Source organism: Schistocerca americana, chromosome 1 (assembly GCF_021461395.2).
Source record: "Schistocerca americana isolate TAMUIC-IGC-003095 chromosome 1, iqSchAmer2.1, whole genome shotgun sequence".
NCBI classification, from domain to species: Eukaryota; Metazoa; Arthropoda; class Insecta; order Orthoptera; family Acrididae; genus Schistocerca; species Schistocerca americana.
The window spans coordinates 1,114,624,957-1,114,642,086 of NC_060119.1; the positions used below are offsets into that span (position 1 = coordinate 1,114,624,957).

Here is a 17,130-nt window from a genome sequence, read left to right on the forward strand (position 1 = left end):
CTACAGGTTGATCTCATATTCAGGTGTTAAACAGTTGCTACTGGCATCAACATTTTTACATTGTTTAATAGATTGATATGGAAGTCATCTTACATTTAAATATGAAGCTTGAGCTATTGAGATCATGTGCAGATTTATTTTTTAGAATTTGGAAGGGTAAGAAGGCCAAATGACATGTTCAAACAGGCTCAAGATTTCCTGATATGCCAAAGCACTCAATACAGTATTGGCCTTGCTTGAACAACCACCTGAAATTTGACTTGTGCATCACTAGTAGAAGAGAAGCACTAGTGCAAGGGAGAACTAACCACCACAACAGTTTAGTATTCTGCTTAAAATTTGACAATTTTGTGAAACTCAGGAGGACATAGAATTTTACGCTGCCATCTTACACACACTTGTTGTATTTGAACAGGTTTGCAATAAAAGTTCTCACACATATATGGATACCGTATAAAAACATTTGTGGTGCTTTCTAAATACAGTTAACTCTGAAAGGCAAACATGATGCCCTTCAGAAAACATTACTTAATTCTGTACCCAACTCAATATTTCATTTGATTATGAGATATTGTAATTATTTACCAAGTGGGTCACAAATGAAAACTCTGATCACTGTTCACATATTAGAATACCAGCTAAAAAAGTTACTACCTTTTAATGAACTTTTGAACAAGATGGTAACATTCAGATGAAACAAGAAAGAAAATTAATCCAAAATTAAATGTGTTAATAATGACATAAATTGTGTTAAACTTTAAACTGACTGTTATTGTTTCGATGATAATAAATTACAGCGGGAAGACCCATTGTGGGGATAGTACCAACAGACATCACTATATTGCGGGACGAGTGAAAGTTTGAGAATTTCACTGAAACATGACTGCAATCTTTTATTTATGTTTTAGTTGGTGTTATTGCATGTACCCTAGTTGCTCAAGCACAGCATTATGGAAGGTTTGGAGAGCGAACAGTGATACTGGCATGGCTGAGAACTAGGATGAGTGCGGGGAAAGAAGCAGTGAGCAGGCAGCAAATTACACTGTGCTGCCAACCATGGGAACCTATACCACATACTTTGGCTTTTCATGAACATCTACCACATTTAAACTACAGTTTGCCTGAATCCATTTGAACTGACTTTAAAATTGAGCAAATACATAACAGTGATATAAATTTCTGCAGGAGACGGTGGAAGTCAAGACAGCAGCCTGTGGACTACTTACTGCAACGATGTTGTCAATGCTCACCATAAGGTATAATGGGAATGAAACAGGGTGTGTCAGCTACTGATTCTGTGCAGCCAGTGAAGGAGTGGCAGACAGACAATATGTTTGGAAGCAAGAAACATTGTAACATACTCATGTCAGTATAAAAGTGAAATCCTATAAGTATTCAGCAAAAAACAGCTGCATTCTCAGGTTTCACAGTGATCACAATTTCAGGTATTGCAAGGTAAATGGAAACAACAGCAAAATATTTGTGACAGTGAAGATATAAATTTCACATCTGTGCTATTAAAATGATGATGATGATGAAGATGATTAAAAATAGTGACACCACAAATAACAGGCTTAGTAAGCATAAAAGGTAGTGAAAATAAAAATTATTTTTTGTTTTATTTCTTCTTGTATTATCAGTATGTAGACAATCAATAAATGGCCTAAGTTTAAAACAGGTATACTGGACATTGTTAATGTTTTAGGCAGATACTTAATGTCAATAAAACAGTTTGTAAATCTGATAAGTCAGAATACGTAAAAAATTATTTTTTCTCAAGGAGCCCCTTAAAAAAAGAGGGAGGGGGTCATATCAGGGTAATTTTATACTCAAATAAATACAGTATTCCACAATTTCATTGGCTGATGTGTGCTGGGGCATCTTGGGTGCTCGTTATCATCATCTTTGAAATGTTTATTCTACTTGTAAGCCCTTGTTTTACTCATGGCAGACTCATCATAAGTAATATGTAACAACTCCAAAACTTTACTACACTTAATTCTTTTCTTGTAGTAACATTTAATACAAAGTCTCCAATCCATTTTGATACGAGGGCTATCCACAAAGTACATTATGTTTTGGAATTAAAAATAAATAAAGTATTGGAAATTTTTTTAATTATATACAGATGAAAGCCACACTTAAATACTACTTTTCTACATAGTTGCCATTTAAATTAAGGCACTTATCGTAGCGATGGATGAGCTTGGAAATTCCTTTGTCGTAAAATTCGGCCGCCTGTGCCTTCAACCACATGGTTACCTCTTTTTGAAGCTGTGCATCGTCATCAAAACGCCGCATAGCCAACCACTTCTTCATTGCTGGGGATAAGTGGAAGTCGCTCGGTGCCAGGTCGGGACTGTACGGTGGATGAGAAAACAACTCCCACTTAAAAGATTCGAGAACTTCACGAGTGGCATTTGCCGTGTGGGCCCGGGCATTGTCATGAATCAGCAAGATCTTTGAGCCCAACTTTCCCCTGCGCTTGTTTTGTATTGCTCTTATGAGGTTGTGCAGAGTTTGGCAATACCTTTGAGAGTTTATTGTAGTGCCTCTTTCCAGGAAATCCACAAAAATCACACCTTTTCTGTCCCAAAAGAAGAGGTAACCACGTGGTTGAAGGTGCAGGCGGCCGAATTTTACGACGAAGGAATTTCCAAGCTCGTCCATCGCTACGATAAGTGCCTTAATTTAAATGGCAACTATGTAGTAAAGTAGTATTTAAGTATGGCTTTCATCTGTATATAATAAAAAAAAAAAATTCCAATACTTTATTTATTTTTAATTCCAAAACGTAATGTACTTTGTGGATAGCCCTCGTACAAATTAAATAACCACTGATGGTACCAAAATATATGTAACTTTTTTGACAACTGACAACAGGCCAAATGTGTGGTATGGTTAATACTGTACAGATACTTTTCAGATGTATTTACCTGCAAATCAGACTAACAAAACATGCAAAAGCATAAAATTCCTGTTACTTTTTGAACACATCTTGCAGATCTACTTGATTTGCTGTGGAGAGTAAATTATACTAATATAAACATTGCTAGTGTACATTAATTCATATGGTAAAATATCATTCTTTTGAGTAATTTTTCCATAGAAACTAACTGTAAATGACATGCAGCAGAAGAAGTACTAATATATTTTTTTTACAAATTGGAAAAATAAACAATATTTGAAGAAATAGAATAGATTATTGTCATCCAAATAACAAAAGACAAAAGAACACAGAACACTCATTGCAAATATTTGGAGCTATTATGACTTAAGTCTGATCCAAGCAGCCTGCTCACCCCTCCCCATATTGTTGTGATAGTCTCTGTGCTTCTAGGAATAGTTGATTAGCAAGTTGCAACAGATGACTTTACTTTACTATTTCCACTTATTTACAACATGATTAATAATCCTGTTAAGAGCATCTTTTGTCTATTGCTTGGTAGAGAAAGAATAGTATGATTGACAGGGAAATTGAATGAATATTTCTTAGTTCTAATTACAAGTGAAGAAATAAGCAAAGCAAAATTGAAGTGACTTATGAAGGAGTACACGAAAGAAACTGCAATTACTTTTTAAAACTTATATTTTTTCAAATTGTTTACAAAACAACCTTATCCCCTTCAAAATATCCTCAGTTAAAATTAAAACATTTGTCCCACTGGTGCTTCCACTGTTCCAAACATTTTTGTACTCATGTTTAGAAACGGCTGACTGCTCCTCCAAATTGATGTCCTTCCATGCCCCTTTTCATGAGTGGAAATAAGAAAAAGTTGCACAAAGCCAAGTCAGGTGAGCAAGATACTTGGGACAGCGGAACCATGGCATTTTTAGCCAAAAACTGTCTTATAGAGATGGCTGTGTTGCAGAACAAACTTGGCAGCAACCCTTTCCATTCCCAAATCTTCTGTTAAAATTCGCTGAACTGAGCTCCAAGATAACCCACTAATCTCTGACAGTTGATGAATTGTCTGACATCAGTCACTATTTTTGTCGATTGGGGGAGTTGATAGATGTCCTGAATGAGGTTTGTCATCAATCGATGTCAGCACTTTTAAACTGAGCAAACATGTCCAGAACGAGGTTTGTGATCAGTCGATATGGTGCCACTTTTAAATTGAGCAAACCACTCATACACTGGAGTTTTTCCCATAGTGTCATCTTGGTAAGCTGTTTTCAGCATTAAAACTGTTAAACTGTTTCAGCAGCATTTTTACTGAGTAGAAAACAAAATTTCACAGCTACACATTGTTCACTTAAACTTGCCATCATAAAAACAAAACAAGAACAAAACAGTGCTAGCAAAAACAATCCTGCAGATTAGCAGAGCAAGCCTGATCAGCAACACAGGTGGCACTGAACTGGCAATGAGTTGCACTATACATGTCTAGTGGCAGAAGTGCGTACTACACAAGCTCCGCCCACGGCAATGTTATTCCTTTTTTTTTTGTGGGTCCCCCCCCCCCCCTCCCCCCTTTCACATATCATTTCATTTCTATGTTCTATTTTACAATATTCATCCTTTTTCTTGTTCTTCCGCTTCGTAGTTTTGATAATGATATTTTGTTCTTTAAGCTCCAAATTCTAATGAATTTGTTTTATCTGTGCAATGCCAACTCCATTTTCCTTATTATTTTGTCACTGTAATTATGATTGTGGTTTTCAAGCAAGCACAAGTGACTCTTTTTATGTACAGTGTCAAGTCCCGAGCATGGGTTTTGTAAGGGATTGAGTGATGGGGCTTCATGATAAAGGCAATTCAGTTGGTTGACATGAGTGAGAGAGAGACTTGATTGTCTGATGTAAATTCTCCAGTGATGGATGTGTATGATCAGGGGATGATGAGCAGAATAAACAACTCAGAAGATACAATTAATTCCCAAAGTTGATTCTGAATCTCAGATTTGAAGTGACTTTCCTAGCTTATTTATCTATTTGGTTTTAGGTGATGTCTACCTGTTAACCAACCATTTTTGAGGTGCCTCCACATTAATAGTGAAGTCCTTAGGCAGAGACAGCAATGTTATCACCGTTCTCTCTGCTTATTGAAATCCTTGTAAAAAAGCTATGGTTAGGAGAGCCTTGCATCTAGTTAAATTCCTCCCAGTGACCCCAGCCTATAATACAAACTGCCTATTCACTACCCACTGACATCTCTGTTGCACCTTCTCTCTGCTGGACCCCCAGTCCTATGGTTTTGTTCACTTTCCCCTTTGACCCACCAGCCCCTGACATGATGTAGCATCGAAGGCTTTACGTCATCTTATTGTCTGCCTTTGTATGTTATTCTTTAGATATCTTTCAGAGACTGAAGCCTTTCCGTTTAAGGCCTAGAACTATTTTCTAAGCCTTTCATTGCCTTCTTAAGAGATAGCATAGTCCTCACTATTAACCCTTCTCTCTTTCTCTCTTACAGTTCTTGCCCTTTGTCTCAAATCTCACTCTTTTATTGCCTAAGGACCTTGCTTCATTAATATGCCATATAATTCATGCCTTTACTTCCTAAGCATATTACCTCATTGATTGTGTCACCTTATTCCTGTCTTTGTTATCTGTAGAATTCACCTCATAAATTATGTCAAATAAATTATTTCATATGCCCTTCATGCTCATGTTGCATGCTTCTCTTACTCAACATGTGGCCTTTGTGGCTACCTCCACCATGCAAAGTCCTGTCTTTACTTTTGCTAACTTCCAATACTGTTTTCATTGTCCACAGGATTTGGCTTCTGGCTAGGTAGACTAGGCAGCCAAAGAGAAGTGGACCCTGAAGAGACAAGGGTCACATTTGAGGATGTAAAAGGGGTATGTTTACTGTGCATAAACTGGAAAGCACATATTACTGTTAGTTTAATACAATTAATGATTATTATTAATTTTGTTCATGTAATTCCACACAAAAACAAGTTGTATGACATACAATATGTACTGTCAGTATTAAAGTTGACTTCATTCGGAATAGGCGCAAAGAAGAAAAATGTATTGTATTGTAAGACACAAACAACAGCACGGCCACAGTGAACCAATGTTTATTCTTCTTCCACATATGAGCAAACAATAGCTGAGAACATAGACAAAACATAGAAACATAGAAACAATCTGAGTACTGATACAAGCATTTGCTGAGAACAAGTGTCAATAAAATATGAGAGCAATTGCCTGCTGCACTGTGCTTGTGAAGAGGAGGGCTCTGCTAGACAGCACAATGGTTGCTGTGCCATGTGCACAAGTCATGTGGTGGCCTGTGGTGGCCAGCCTGTGGAGATGTTGTTGATGGAATATTTGAAGCATAGTGCACTGGTGGCCTGTTGCCGCAACACACATCCAAGTAGTATGTACAGTATAGCACCCCTACCCCCTTGGGCGAACATTGAGGCAGCTGTTGAAACATTCTTGGCTTCGACAGTGGAGGCTGTAGGTAATGACAGTGGTGACAGGAGGAGATTCTGGGTCAGAACTGATGAGTAGAGGCAAAAGTGTGGACACATGCAGAGGCCACTCCCCCATCAGGTACCATAAGAGAGGACCAGTGACAAGGACACTGGCAGATGCCTGGCTCCTTGATGTGGTTGAATTATGCTGACAGAGAAGGTGCTGGCTGTTTGGTTGGAAGTGCCAGGGACACTGTTGTTGAAAAGTTCAAACATGTGTGCCCAGCCGGTGGTGGAATCACCGGTGACAACGAAGCATCGCGGGAAGGTTTGGCAACAGGTGCCGCCGTGCTGGAGCCTCAGAGAGGCAAGAGGCAGCAACATCCATAAGGAGGGCAGGTCCAGACCCACAGCGGGGAGACCCTGTGAGGCCAGGACAAGCACTGAGGGAGGAGGTGGAGGAAGCAGACCTGCGAACATCACACTGGCACAAGGAAGCAAATGGTCTTGGAACCGCACCACCAGCCCATCACTGATGCACACCATACAGAGGTGGTGGCCTTGGCAGCTGTGGTCCATGGCTGGAATCCTCTTTGATCAGTGGCATGATCAAGCTGTCCAGTAAATCGCGTACAATAGTTGCAAATGCATTTAGACTTAGTGCACTTAGTTGGAAATTAATTTTGAGACAAGTGCTGATTTTGACAAAAAATGAACCAAAAATTTATTCAAAATATCAAGGTCCAGTTTTAATTTAGAGACATATCACCTTGTTAGTTATGTTACCTAGCAACACTGTAAAGCAGCTTAATTAATTAATTAGAACGATTTAAGATGTAGGAAGGCCCATTACACACACAAAATGTTACACAAAGTTTGCTGACCACATGAGAGTATGAGAGTGTTCTACTTTCCATAAATGCCAATAAATCGGAAGTTTCAGAAGTTAAATTATTAACTGTTGTGTAACTTCATTGATTGTCCTACACCACTACAGAACTTGTTGTATCTTGTCTCTTCACAAGAGATCTCAAGAAGTTGGGATAAACAAGAAGAAGAAAAAGATTAAAAAAAGAGGCATGGGTATAAGTTCTCAGTATTTCTTTTCTTTGTAATTTCTGTATATTCTGGAATATTTGGTGTTTGTATAAATAGCAGCCCTCTCCAGCGAGGAGTTAATTTTTTTTTTTTCTGGCTGTAAGTTGGTGTAAATAAACAAACTATCATTGCTAAGCACTGTACTTTATTGATGACTCTCTTTTTGTATTTGGAATTGATTGTGGTAGGACATGACAATATATTTCTGTTGATCACATTACAGAGTGAAAAGAACCATTAAAATTTAGCAGTGCAGTCATGTTCTGCCTAACCAACACCTTTGAAATCTGGCGTATTTAAGCTGTGCTATTAGGTCCCAACCTAACCACTGCCTCAGAAATCACTACATATTCAGGGAAAGGGGGATGGGGGTGTTGTCGTAGGTACAAAAGTTGATAATGTCTCCCTGCAAATCAAAGTTATGGAAATTAAAAAAAGAAGTAGTATGTCAACAATTCCCATGTAGTAGTTAATACGTTTTTCACATATGGCACCAACATCTCCAATGATTTGTGTATTATGTGGAAGATATGCTACCATAACTATTGTTTGTGAATGCTAACTTTTCATCTGTTGGGGCTAATACTGAAATTTTGCTCAATCCAGTACTTCATCGAATAATGGAACTACAAGCAGCATGACACACAACAAAGTTATTGTCAGGTTGACAGTTACAGTATATGAAACAACAACAAATTATTTGGACTCTGAACAACTTCTACTGCTTTACAACTAGGGACTCTAGAGCTCAAGAACGTTGAGTGTGATAAAGTTTGTAAACATCACTTGAAAGCAGCAGTGTGTTGTCAGCATCATTTTATGTTAATTGCACCATATTTTTATTTTTCCTTGATTAATGTTGTTATTAGCTGTTAATGGAAAGACATGCAGAAATTAAGAATGCAAAAGTGTGTGTGAAATAACACTGTGAATGCAGAAAATTTGAAGGGACTGTTAAAAAAATTCAGTAATTGGCAAGGGACAAATCAATTCCAGAAACATAAAATTGGGTTTACACTGAATGTTACACCTTTAGTGAGAGTTATGTCTAAAGGTGGCCCAGTCTCAAACAATTCTGTGCAGTCACTGCCACCAGTAGCCAATGAGATTGTCTCCCTCAAGATGTCTTGCCATATGTAATGCTGCATCTCTCTCTCTCTCTCTCTCTCTCTCTCTCTCTCTCTCTCTCTCTCTCCCCCTCTTTCTTTCTCTCCTCCCTTCTCCCTCTTGTTTTTTACATGGTATGTACTTGAGCAGGGCCACCTATTAGGGGGAGGGCAATCCTGATAAATGTTGGGGGGGGGGGGGAGAGGCTGTGACAGAAAAATCCCTCTCTTCAATTGTGATTTTTCAGAAGACTGAAATTTTCGTCAAACTGTCTGTGCTGGATGATTATGCAAGCACGTACAGACAACATTGCTAGTGATTCTTTTGTTAGTTTGGTAAATATAAAATACCAAAAAATAAATTGACACAACAAAAAGATTTTATGACTCGTCCAACTTTTGTTGAGGCAATGCACTGCTTGACATTTGTCAAGGGAATTTGTAAGAGTTTGTGATGCTTGCCACTGTGCTTGCAACTGCTGCAGTGTATGCAAGGTAACATTGAGTGGTACTGCAGTAGCTATTATGCGATACTCTGCTTATTGTTTGACCTTGAGCTGTGTCCTTAATTTAATTTCAAATCACTTCCATTGCTACAAATAGGGAACACCTGTGAACATGAACATAGTTTTAATACACATTCATGAAGCCTTCCCGTGCATCACTTCCTTCGCAGCAAGTGGTCAGAATGTAGTATGAGCTGCAGATGTTGTCAGCACTGCTACAGATGTTTCCTGCACAACATTTCCCACCCTGCAGCCACCATATTGTTACCCATTCATTCCCCATTCTAGCCTCTGGTATGACTCAAGTAAAGTTGGACATGCTATAGTCTTCTGACTGTTGAAATCAGTTTTACAACACATATTGATAAACAGTTGCAGTGATGACTGAACATCCCTACCACCAAATTAAAAAATGAATCTTTACCCCCTGTGTTTAGCAAATGATCATAACTTTTCTGAGATTAAATGTATTTAAATATGGATTGACTAACTTTCTAAAACTCCTTTGGAAACAAGAATAACATTTTTTCCATTTATAATAGGCTTAGATGAATTTAGAGATTCTGGCATTGTGACTTTGCTATTTTCATTAAAGCAGCATTGGCAACAATACTGACGACCCTTTTCTTGCTGGCTCTGATGTCAGTGTGTGAGTGTCTTACATGCACTGTGCCTCAGATTTAGATGTTGTGCTTATTGACATTTACTCAATTAATGTTAGGAGTGACGACAGTGTACAAGTTGTTGTTTTCATGGAAGTTAGGATTCTTTGCTTGTGCGGGTACTACAGGTATGTGTGAAGCTACCAGGCAAGTCTCTTTATATTCTTTACTAAAGATAGGTTACAAAAATTAAATAATAGTTTAGTACTACTACTTTCACTGTTATTTAAAGCTCCCCTTAGTCTTGTAAACACATTTAGTTGGTATTTTAATTATTTATTTCCAGGATAATGTCAGGTTACATCTATAAATCTTGTGGACAGAAGTGATCAGAAAAATTAAACACATTGAAAAATATGTGAAAGAGCTTGAGAAAATATACAAAACCAACAGGTAGCTACTTTACTTTTTGCCAAAAGGTAACTCAGTGTTTAATGTAAGTAACCCTTCAACATCAACAGAAGCAGAAACCTGTTCTGCACAAAAATCTAAACTAAATGCATCTGATGTAGGAATTTGGCTGCCTTGTACAGGAAAGATAAGTGAACAAAAGTTTGAGTCTGATGGACGTAGTGACTATGACTGGAACCCAAGTGATCTTGGGAATGGGCTATACATTTAATAACAGTGATACAAATGGAATTGTTAGAATGGCATTTCAAATATTGATCTTTGAAAAGTTCAACAGTTTGTAGACAAATGAAGTAGAATATTTATCAAGTATCACCTGTGTTCCAAATGTTCTAATAACAAATTTGAAGTAAAAAGAAATTAGTTAATGTGGAGTGACAGCCAGAGAAAGCTCTTCTGTTGGCCATGCTTATTATGATCCCAAAACCCTGGTGCATCTAAGTTAGCTAAGCTAGATGAAGGATTAACTACATAAAAACAACTTGGAAAAAGCTATACTCTACTCTTCTGATCATGAATGTAGATTGTTGCATAAAGATAATTTTTAGCATGTAGATGTTATGAAAAAAGCCTGTTGGGTATCAATGTGCATTTTACATTCCAGGAACTATTGCTGAAGGAAAGAGACTTTTTATGTGAGCTGTGGAGAAAAAAATTTATATGTTACTGTCTTTTTAGCCTCATGATCTTTGCCTTTTAGGAGAAATAGCCACCTGTTAGGTGAGCCAGATATTGGTAACTTCTTGGGGTTGAGTTATTGGTTAATATGAGCCATTTTTGAGAGAATATACAATTTATGCTTAGAGCTGTCAAGAGAAACATGAAAAGATAGTGTACTGTTTATCTTGGAGAGCAGTCTTTGTGTGGGGGGTAATACACTGAAGTGAAGTGACAGAAGTCATGTGATAGTAATATGCACATGTTTGGATGGTGGTAGTACCATGTACACAAGGTATAAAAAGGTCAGTGCATTAGCGGAGCTGTCATTTGTACTGAGGTAATTCATGTGAAAAGCTTTCCAATGTCATTACGTCTGCACGATGAGAATTAAAGACTGTGAATATGGAATGGTAGCTGGAGCTAGATAGATGGAACATTTCACTGTGGAAATCATTATCGAATTCAGTAGTGTGCCGAGAATACCAAATTTCAGGCATTACCTCTCACCATGGACAATGCAGGGCCCGACGTCCTTGACTTAATGACGAAGAGCAGCGGTGTTTGTATAGAGTTGTTAGTAGACAAGCTACACTGCATGAAATAATTGCAGAAACCATTGTGGGACATACAACAAATGTATCCACTAGGATAGTGCTGCAACATTTGGTGTTAATAATCTATGGCAGCAAACAACAGATACGAGTGTCTTTGCTAATGGCGTGACACTGTTTGCACACCTCTCCTGGGTTAATGACGGCATCAACTGGACTGTAGATGGGTGAAAACCCAAGACCTGGCCAGATGAGTCCTGATATCAGTTGGTAAGGTTTCAGTGTGGCACAGATCTCACAAAGCAGTGGATCCAGGTTGTCAAAAAGGCACTGTGCAAGCTGGTGGTGGCTCCGTAATGGTGTGGGCTGTGTTTACATGGCATGGACTGGCTGCTCTGGTCCAACAGAACCAATCATTACTGAAAATAGTGGAAACCATTTGCAGTCATTCATAGACTTAATGTTCCCAAACAATGATGAAATTTTTGTGGATGAAAATGCGGCATGTCACGGGACCGAAATTGTTTGCGACTGGTTTGAAGAACATTCTGGGCAAGTGGACTTTCAAACAACTTGTTGAGTCCATGCCATGTGAAGTTGCTGCAGTACACTGGGCAAAAGGAGGTCTGATACAGTATTAGGAGGTATCGCCTAACTTTGGTCACCTCAGTGTATACAAAAGAAAAATCTTAGAAGAAAGGCAGGAAGCTCAGTTTTTTCACTTATTTGAGATGCTACTCCAGCTATGCCTAGACCAAACAGAATATTTTGAATTTAAGGATTTTTTTTTTAACAAAGAGGAAAATAAATGAGCAATTCATGGGAGGTTTCTGGAATATTTTGATTTGCAGAAAAAGACAAGTGATGCAATTAGTAATGCTATTATAAATGTATTGGACAAGCATGAAATTGATTTACGGCACTGCTGTGGTCAGTACTTTGATAATGGAATAATATGGCTGGGCAAGTAAATGGCGTGCCAGCAAAATTTTTTTCTCCTTGTTCAGCTCGTACTTTGAACTTAGTAAGATTACATGCTACATGAAGTAATGAGGTTGTAGGTACATCCTTTAAGTTGTCTGGATTAGCAGTACAATTTCTTCAGTACAAGCTCGCAGACATGGGAAGCATTATTAAATTACATTGATGGTCAATTTCTTCATGGTCGGTCTGAAACGAGTTGGAGGACAAGAATTGAAGGAGTAAAGCTATAGCAGAAAAGTTACCAGAAGTGATAGAAACCTTAAAATACAAAAAAAAGGTCAATGCAGTTTCTCTCAAGATAGGATAGCAGAATTAAATGGGCTGATCAAATATTTCTCTGAGTTTGAAACATTGAGTCTCTTGAATGTTTGGAGGGATGTTTTGGACCATATAAATGTAAGAAGTTTGATTCTGCAGTCCAAAGATATTTTCCTTAATATTGAAATGAAAAATATTAAAGCTTTTACTGTTACAATAGATAATGATGTAAGAGTTCTCTGGCATGAATTCTTAGCAGAAAGAATAAGAAAAAGAAGAAATCATAGGTAAGGTCAGATGGATTCTCGGTATGAAGAAATGAGGAATTGACTAACTTTTGAAATCATATTTAGAATAAATAATACTTTGGATGATAGTGATACAATTAAGATAGTAATTAAAACTTTTCTTTATGATATGAGTGATAAACTCTTTGAAGAGATATAAATATTTAAGTCCGTGAATGTGGGGACTTTTCTGGGTTTGACAAAGACAACAAAAAATAAATGTTTGTTCTTCTAAATTAAATTTATAAGTTGAGGATACAGTCTGTGTTTCATGAACTTTGCATTGCACTTAGATTTTCACCATCTTATAAGTGGTTATTGCTTCAGGTGATAGAGAGTTTGGTAAATTAGCATTAATCAAAAATTAATCAATAATTGAAGATCAATTTTAGGCCAAGAGAAACTTAATCATTTATTGCTGTTATCAGTAGAGCATGCATGTGCTTCTAAAATGATATTCAGAAATGTAATGGATAACTTAATCAGCTGCAGTAATAGAAGAATCAGTATTCCATTTACAGTTGTCAGGAATCGTTTAACTGACTCGCTAACAGTTTCAGCTAGACATTTTAAATCAAGATAACAAAGTATGCTGCAAAGGTTTCTCAATAAATGTTAGGTTTCTTTGTTTTAGGGGGTATTATTATTTTTATTGTGTGTACTACTATTTAAATCAAGGTAGCAAAGTACGCTGCAAAAGTTTCTCAATAAATTTAAGTTTTCTTTGTTTTAGGGGCTATTATTGTTATTATTACTGTGTGTACTAATATTTGTATTTATTCAAATATGGTCATTCATTTAATAAATAAATTATTGAGAGTGTGCTGTGCGAACAGCATTTATTTATTACTAAAGTGCAAAACAGTGTACTGAAGAATCAGTATTTCAGACAATTAACTCCTGTGGGATGAGAAGGCTTGGGGGGTCCTAACAAAAGTTTGTGTAGGGGCCCATGAAATGCATGGGTGCCCCTGAACTGAGTGATAAAACGCAAATAGTCATCTTCTGAACAATAAACTAGAAAATAATGCTTTTTATACAACGCACTGTTCATATATGCTTTTTGACAAAATACAAGGCAATAAAGTTAATGACTAATTAAAATGTAGTATCTTGTTGATCACCTTTCTCAAAGTTTTAATAGCAAAACTTTTAGACATGTACATTATTTCATGATATTGGTGAAGGGAAAATCTATGTAATATTGACATATATTCTGTGTTTCAGGTTGATGAGGCAAAACAAGAATTGAAATGTTTAGTTGAATTCTTGAAGAATCCAGAAAAGTTTTCAGCATTGGGTGCCAAGCTTCCTAAAGGCATTCTGCTTGTTGGACCTCCAGGCACTGGAAAAACCCTTCTAGCTCGTGCTGTAGCAGGTGAAGCTGGGGTGCCATTCTTTCATTCATCTGGTTCAGAATTTGATGACATTCTTGTTGGCCAAGGAGCTGCAAGAGTTCGCAATCTCTTCAGTGAGTTTCAAGAAGAATTTTATTAATTGTTGTTATTTCATGGCTATCTTAACCACAGAGTACACTGCTCAACAACAATTGACACTTGCTAAGGAACAGTTGCCAATTGCTAAGGAAAAACTGGCAGTAGCTATGGAACACCAGACAAACAATAGTAAAAGGAGCTGTAGATGGTGGGAAGTATTAACCGCAGTGAAGACTGTCTATGAACACTCTGCATGCATCTGACAATTCATGCAGTACAGTGTTTGATGAAGGTTTTTGTGGAGCTGATTAGTACAACAAATCATGTGGTAAAGCAACATGTCTGCAAGACATCTTTTGAGTGCCTATGATTGTGGACAAGCAGCTGGACACCTCCAAGCTAGTGAGAGGATCATTACTGTGGCCACAATAATGGGTTTGACCAAAAGTGTCATCTTGAGTTTAAAAAGAAGGCCACTGAGGTTGGAAACGCTATGTGAAAGCATGCCAGTTCTCATAGACAGACCACCACACCACAGGAGGATCAATACATAGCCATAGTGGAGTAAAGGAACAGATATCTCACTTATAGGCAGATCACTTCAGATATTGTAGCTGCTATTGTTACGCGTGTCTCTGCTGGAACCATATTGCAGTGATTAAATCAGGCTGGTTGGTATGCTTAGAATCCTGTTAAAGGCATCCCACTTCAACCACTCCGTCATCGAGAAAGATTTCATTGGTGTAGGGAGCATGTTGGTTGGGGTCAATCACAATGGTCCAGAGTAATGTTCTTTGATGTGGCAGGTGATTTTGACCATCAGTTAGTGTGGACAAAGAGGAGAACACCACATAGAATGTTCATGAATGTCACCAGTGGCCTAGACATTATGGTGTGTGCAGGCATTATGTGCAATGACCAAGCACCATTGTGTATCATTGCATGAAGTACAGTGACAGCACTGAGATATTGAAGGAGATTATTCTGGATCATGACTGTCTATTTAGGGGTGTGGTACATCCCAAGTTTCTGTTGACTATGACTGTTGAGGTGTCAGACACATTGGAAAGTGAAGATATGGAACATATGGAGTGGCCTGCATACTCCTTGGACCTAGACATCTAGAACATGCCTGCGATGCTCTTGTTTCTCAATGAGTGTCCTCTTTCTGAACCGTGCAAGAATTGAAAACTGCCTTGACCAAGGATTGGGATGATATTCAACAAGGACTCCTCAGCAGTTTGGTAGCCAGCATGAATAACAGGCAAAAAATGTGATTGGTGCCTGAGGAGGGCATATTTCTTACTGAGCATCTGGTATCAACCTTTATGTTGGGAGTCTGACCTGTGTCAAACATGAATGTTATTTATGTCTGTTACCTTTCTTTTTCAAGTGGTGAAATCCGTACCATTTTTCGTTTTCCTGTCCAATAATGTCTCTGTTCCTTAGCAATTTTTAAGCAGTGTACGATGTATCAGCATATATAGAACTGATGCAGCCTTCTGTTGAATCAATAAATATGAGCTGTGGAAAATATGCCATTGTGTTGTGTATTCCATAATTGTAAACAGACATGCTGTAAATCCAGATCTTAGAAGTGAATGAGAATCATTCACTTCCATTCATAGCTTGGCAGTGAAAAATATTTAATTTTCAACTAAGAAATTAAATTAATAATCTTTTGTCTGCTTCATAGGCAAATCTTATTCCACGCTGTTGTTCTACAATTCGGATGTAAGCAGCAATTTTGTTCTAGATGTGTGCTGTAGCCTAACAGATAGTTTTAACCAATTTGTGTCTGCTGTCAAAGTTCTCGTTGAGGAACTGGAAATAGTTTCAAACTGTACATGTGATACTACAAGACAGATGTGATTTCCATAAACTACATTGGAGTTTGACTATGATGGATACATGAAATAGATTATGTGTACAGTCCTGCATATCTGCAGGGTTTTAGGTGACGATGCTTCAAAAGAGATGGAAATATGGTGGCTGAATTTTAAAACACTATACAGAGGATTGTTATTCATCCTTTTACACACAGTAGTAATAGAATAGCAGCTAAATGTTGGGCCTCTTGTCATTTTCTTTAAATATTGCTATGCTGTTGTATAAATTTTATTCATTTATTTATTTTCTAGGTTTAAAGAATGGGTCATATGCTGCTTGTTTCCAACCAAGCAAACTCTCTGAAAAGCTGTAAAGTTTGAATTAGTTAGCCTGCTTAGCCTGCTGTTTTCAGTGTACTGTGAAGCTAATTTTTGAGCCATTCTTCAGCAGTTACTAGTAGAGAATCGCAAACTTAATCTGGAAGACCATTTGCACAAGTAAAGGATATTAAGATGACAATTGTAAATCCATGTGTGGTCAGTCGGCTGACTTTGATAAGTGTTTCCTTGTGGCTCATTTTTGCAGTACTTTGTAGCCAGTATGGAGTTTTGTTGAGTACTGAAGAACATAGTTGTGCAGGGAATGACAGGCTATCCATCTGTACTTAAAAATAATGTACAATTCATGGAGGGATATTTAGAGTAAACATGATGAATGGGAACTAATTGAAAGATTGAACAAATATTGTCGGCTGGTAATCTAGGTGGATTGCATTAGTTCATCTCTCTGGAAAAGTCAGTGTCATCTTACAAATTGTGGCCTTCAACTAAGAAAGATTCTACATCTACATCTACATTTATACTCCGCAAGCCACCCAACAGTGTGTGGCGGAGGGCACTTTACGTGCCACGGTCATTACCTCCCTTTTCTGTTCCAGTCGCGTATGGTTCGCGGGATTCATCATCAA

At 37.7% G+C, this 17,130-nt stretch overlaps 1 protein-coding gene across 1 annotated transcript in view; it reads left to right on the forward strand.

The window, feature by feature from the left end:
- The window catches only part of LOC124596716 (ATP-dependent zinc metalloprotease YME1L-like), a 168,381-nt gene that overhangs the window by 34,400 nt on the left and 116,851 nt on the right, over positions 1-17,130 (forward strand). The window contains exons 5-7 of the mRNA XM_047135891.1: positions 4,671-4,698; positions 5,745-5,808; positions 14,125-14,368. Of these exons, the coding sequence (XP_046991847.1) occupies positions 4,671-4,698; positions 5,745-5,808; positions 14,125-14,368 (336 nt within the window). The remainder of the gene's footprint in view (positions 1-4,670; positions 4,699-5,744; positions 5,809-14,124; positions 14,369-17,130) is intronic.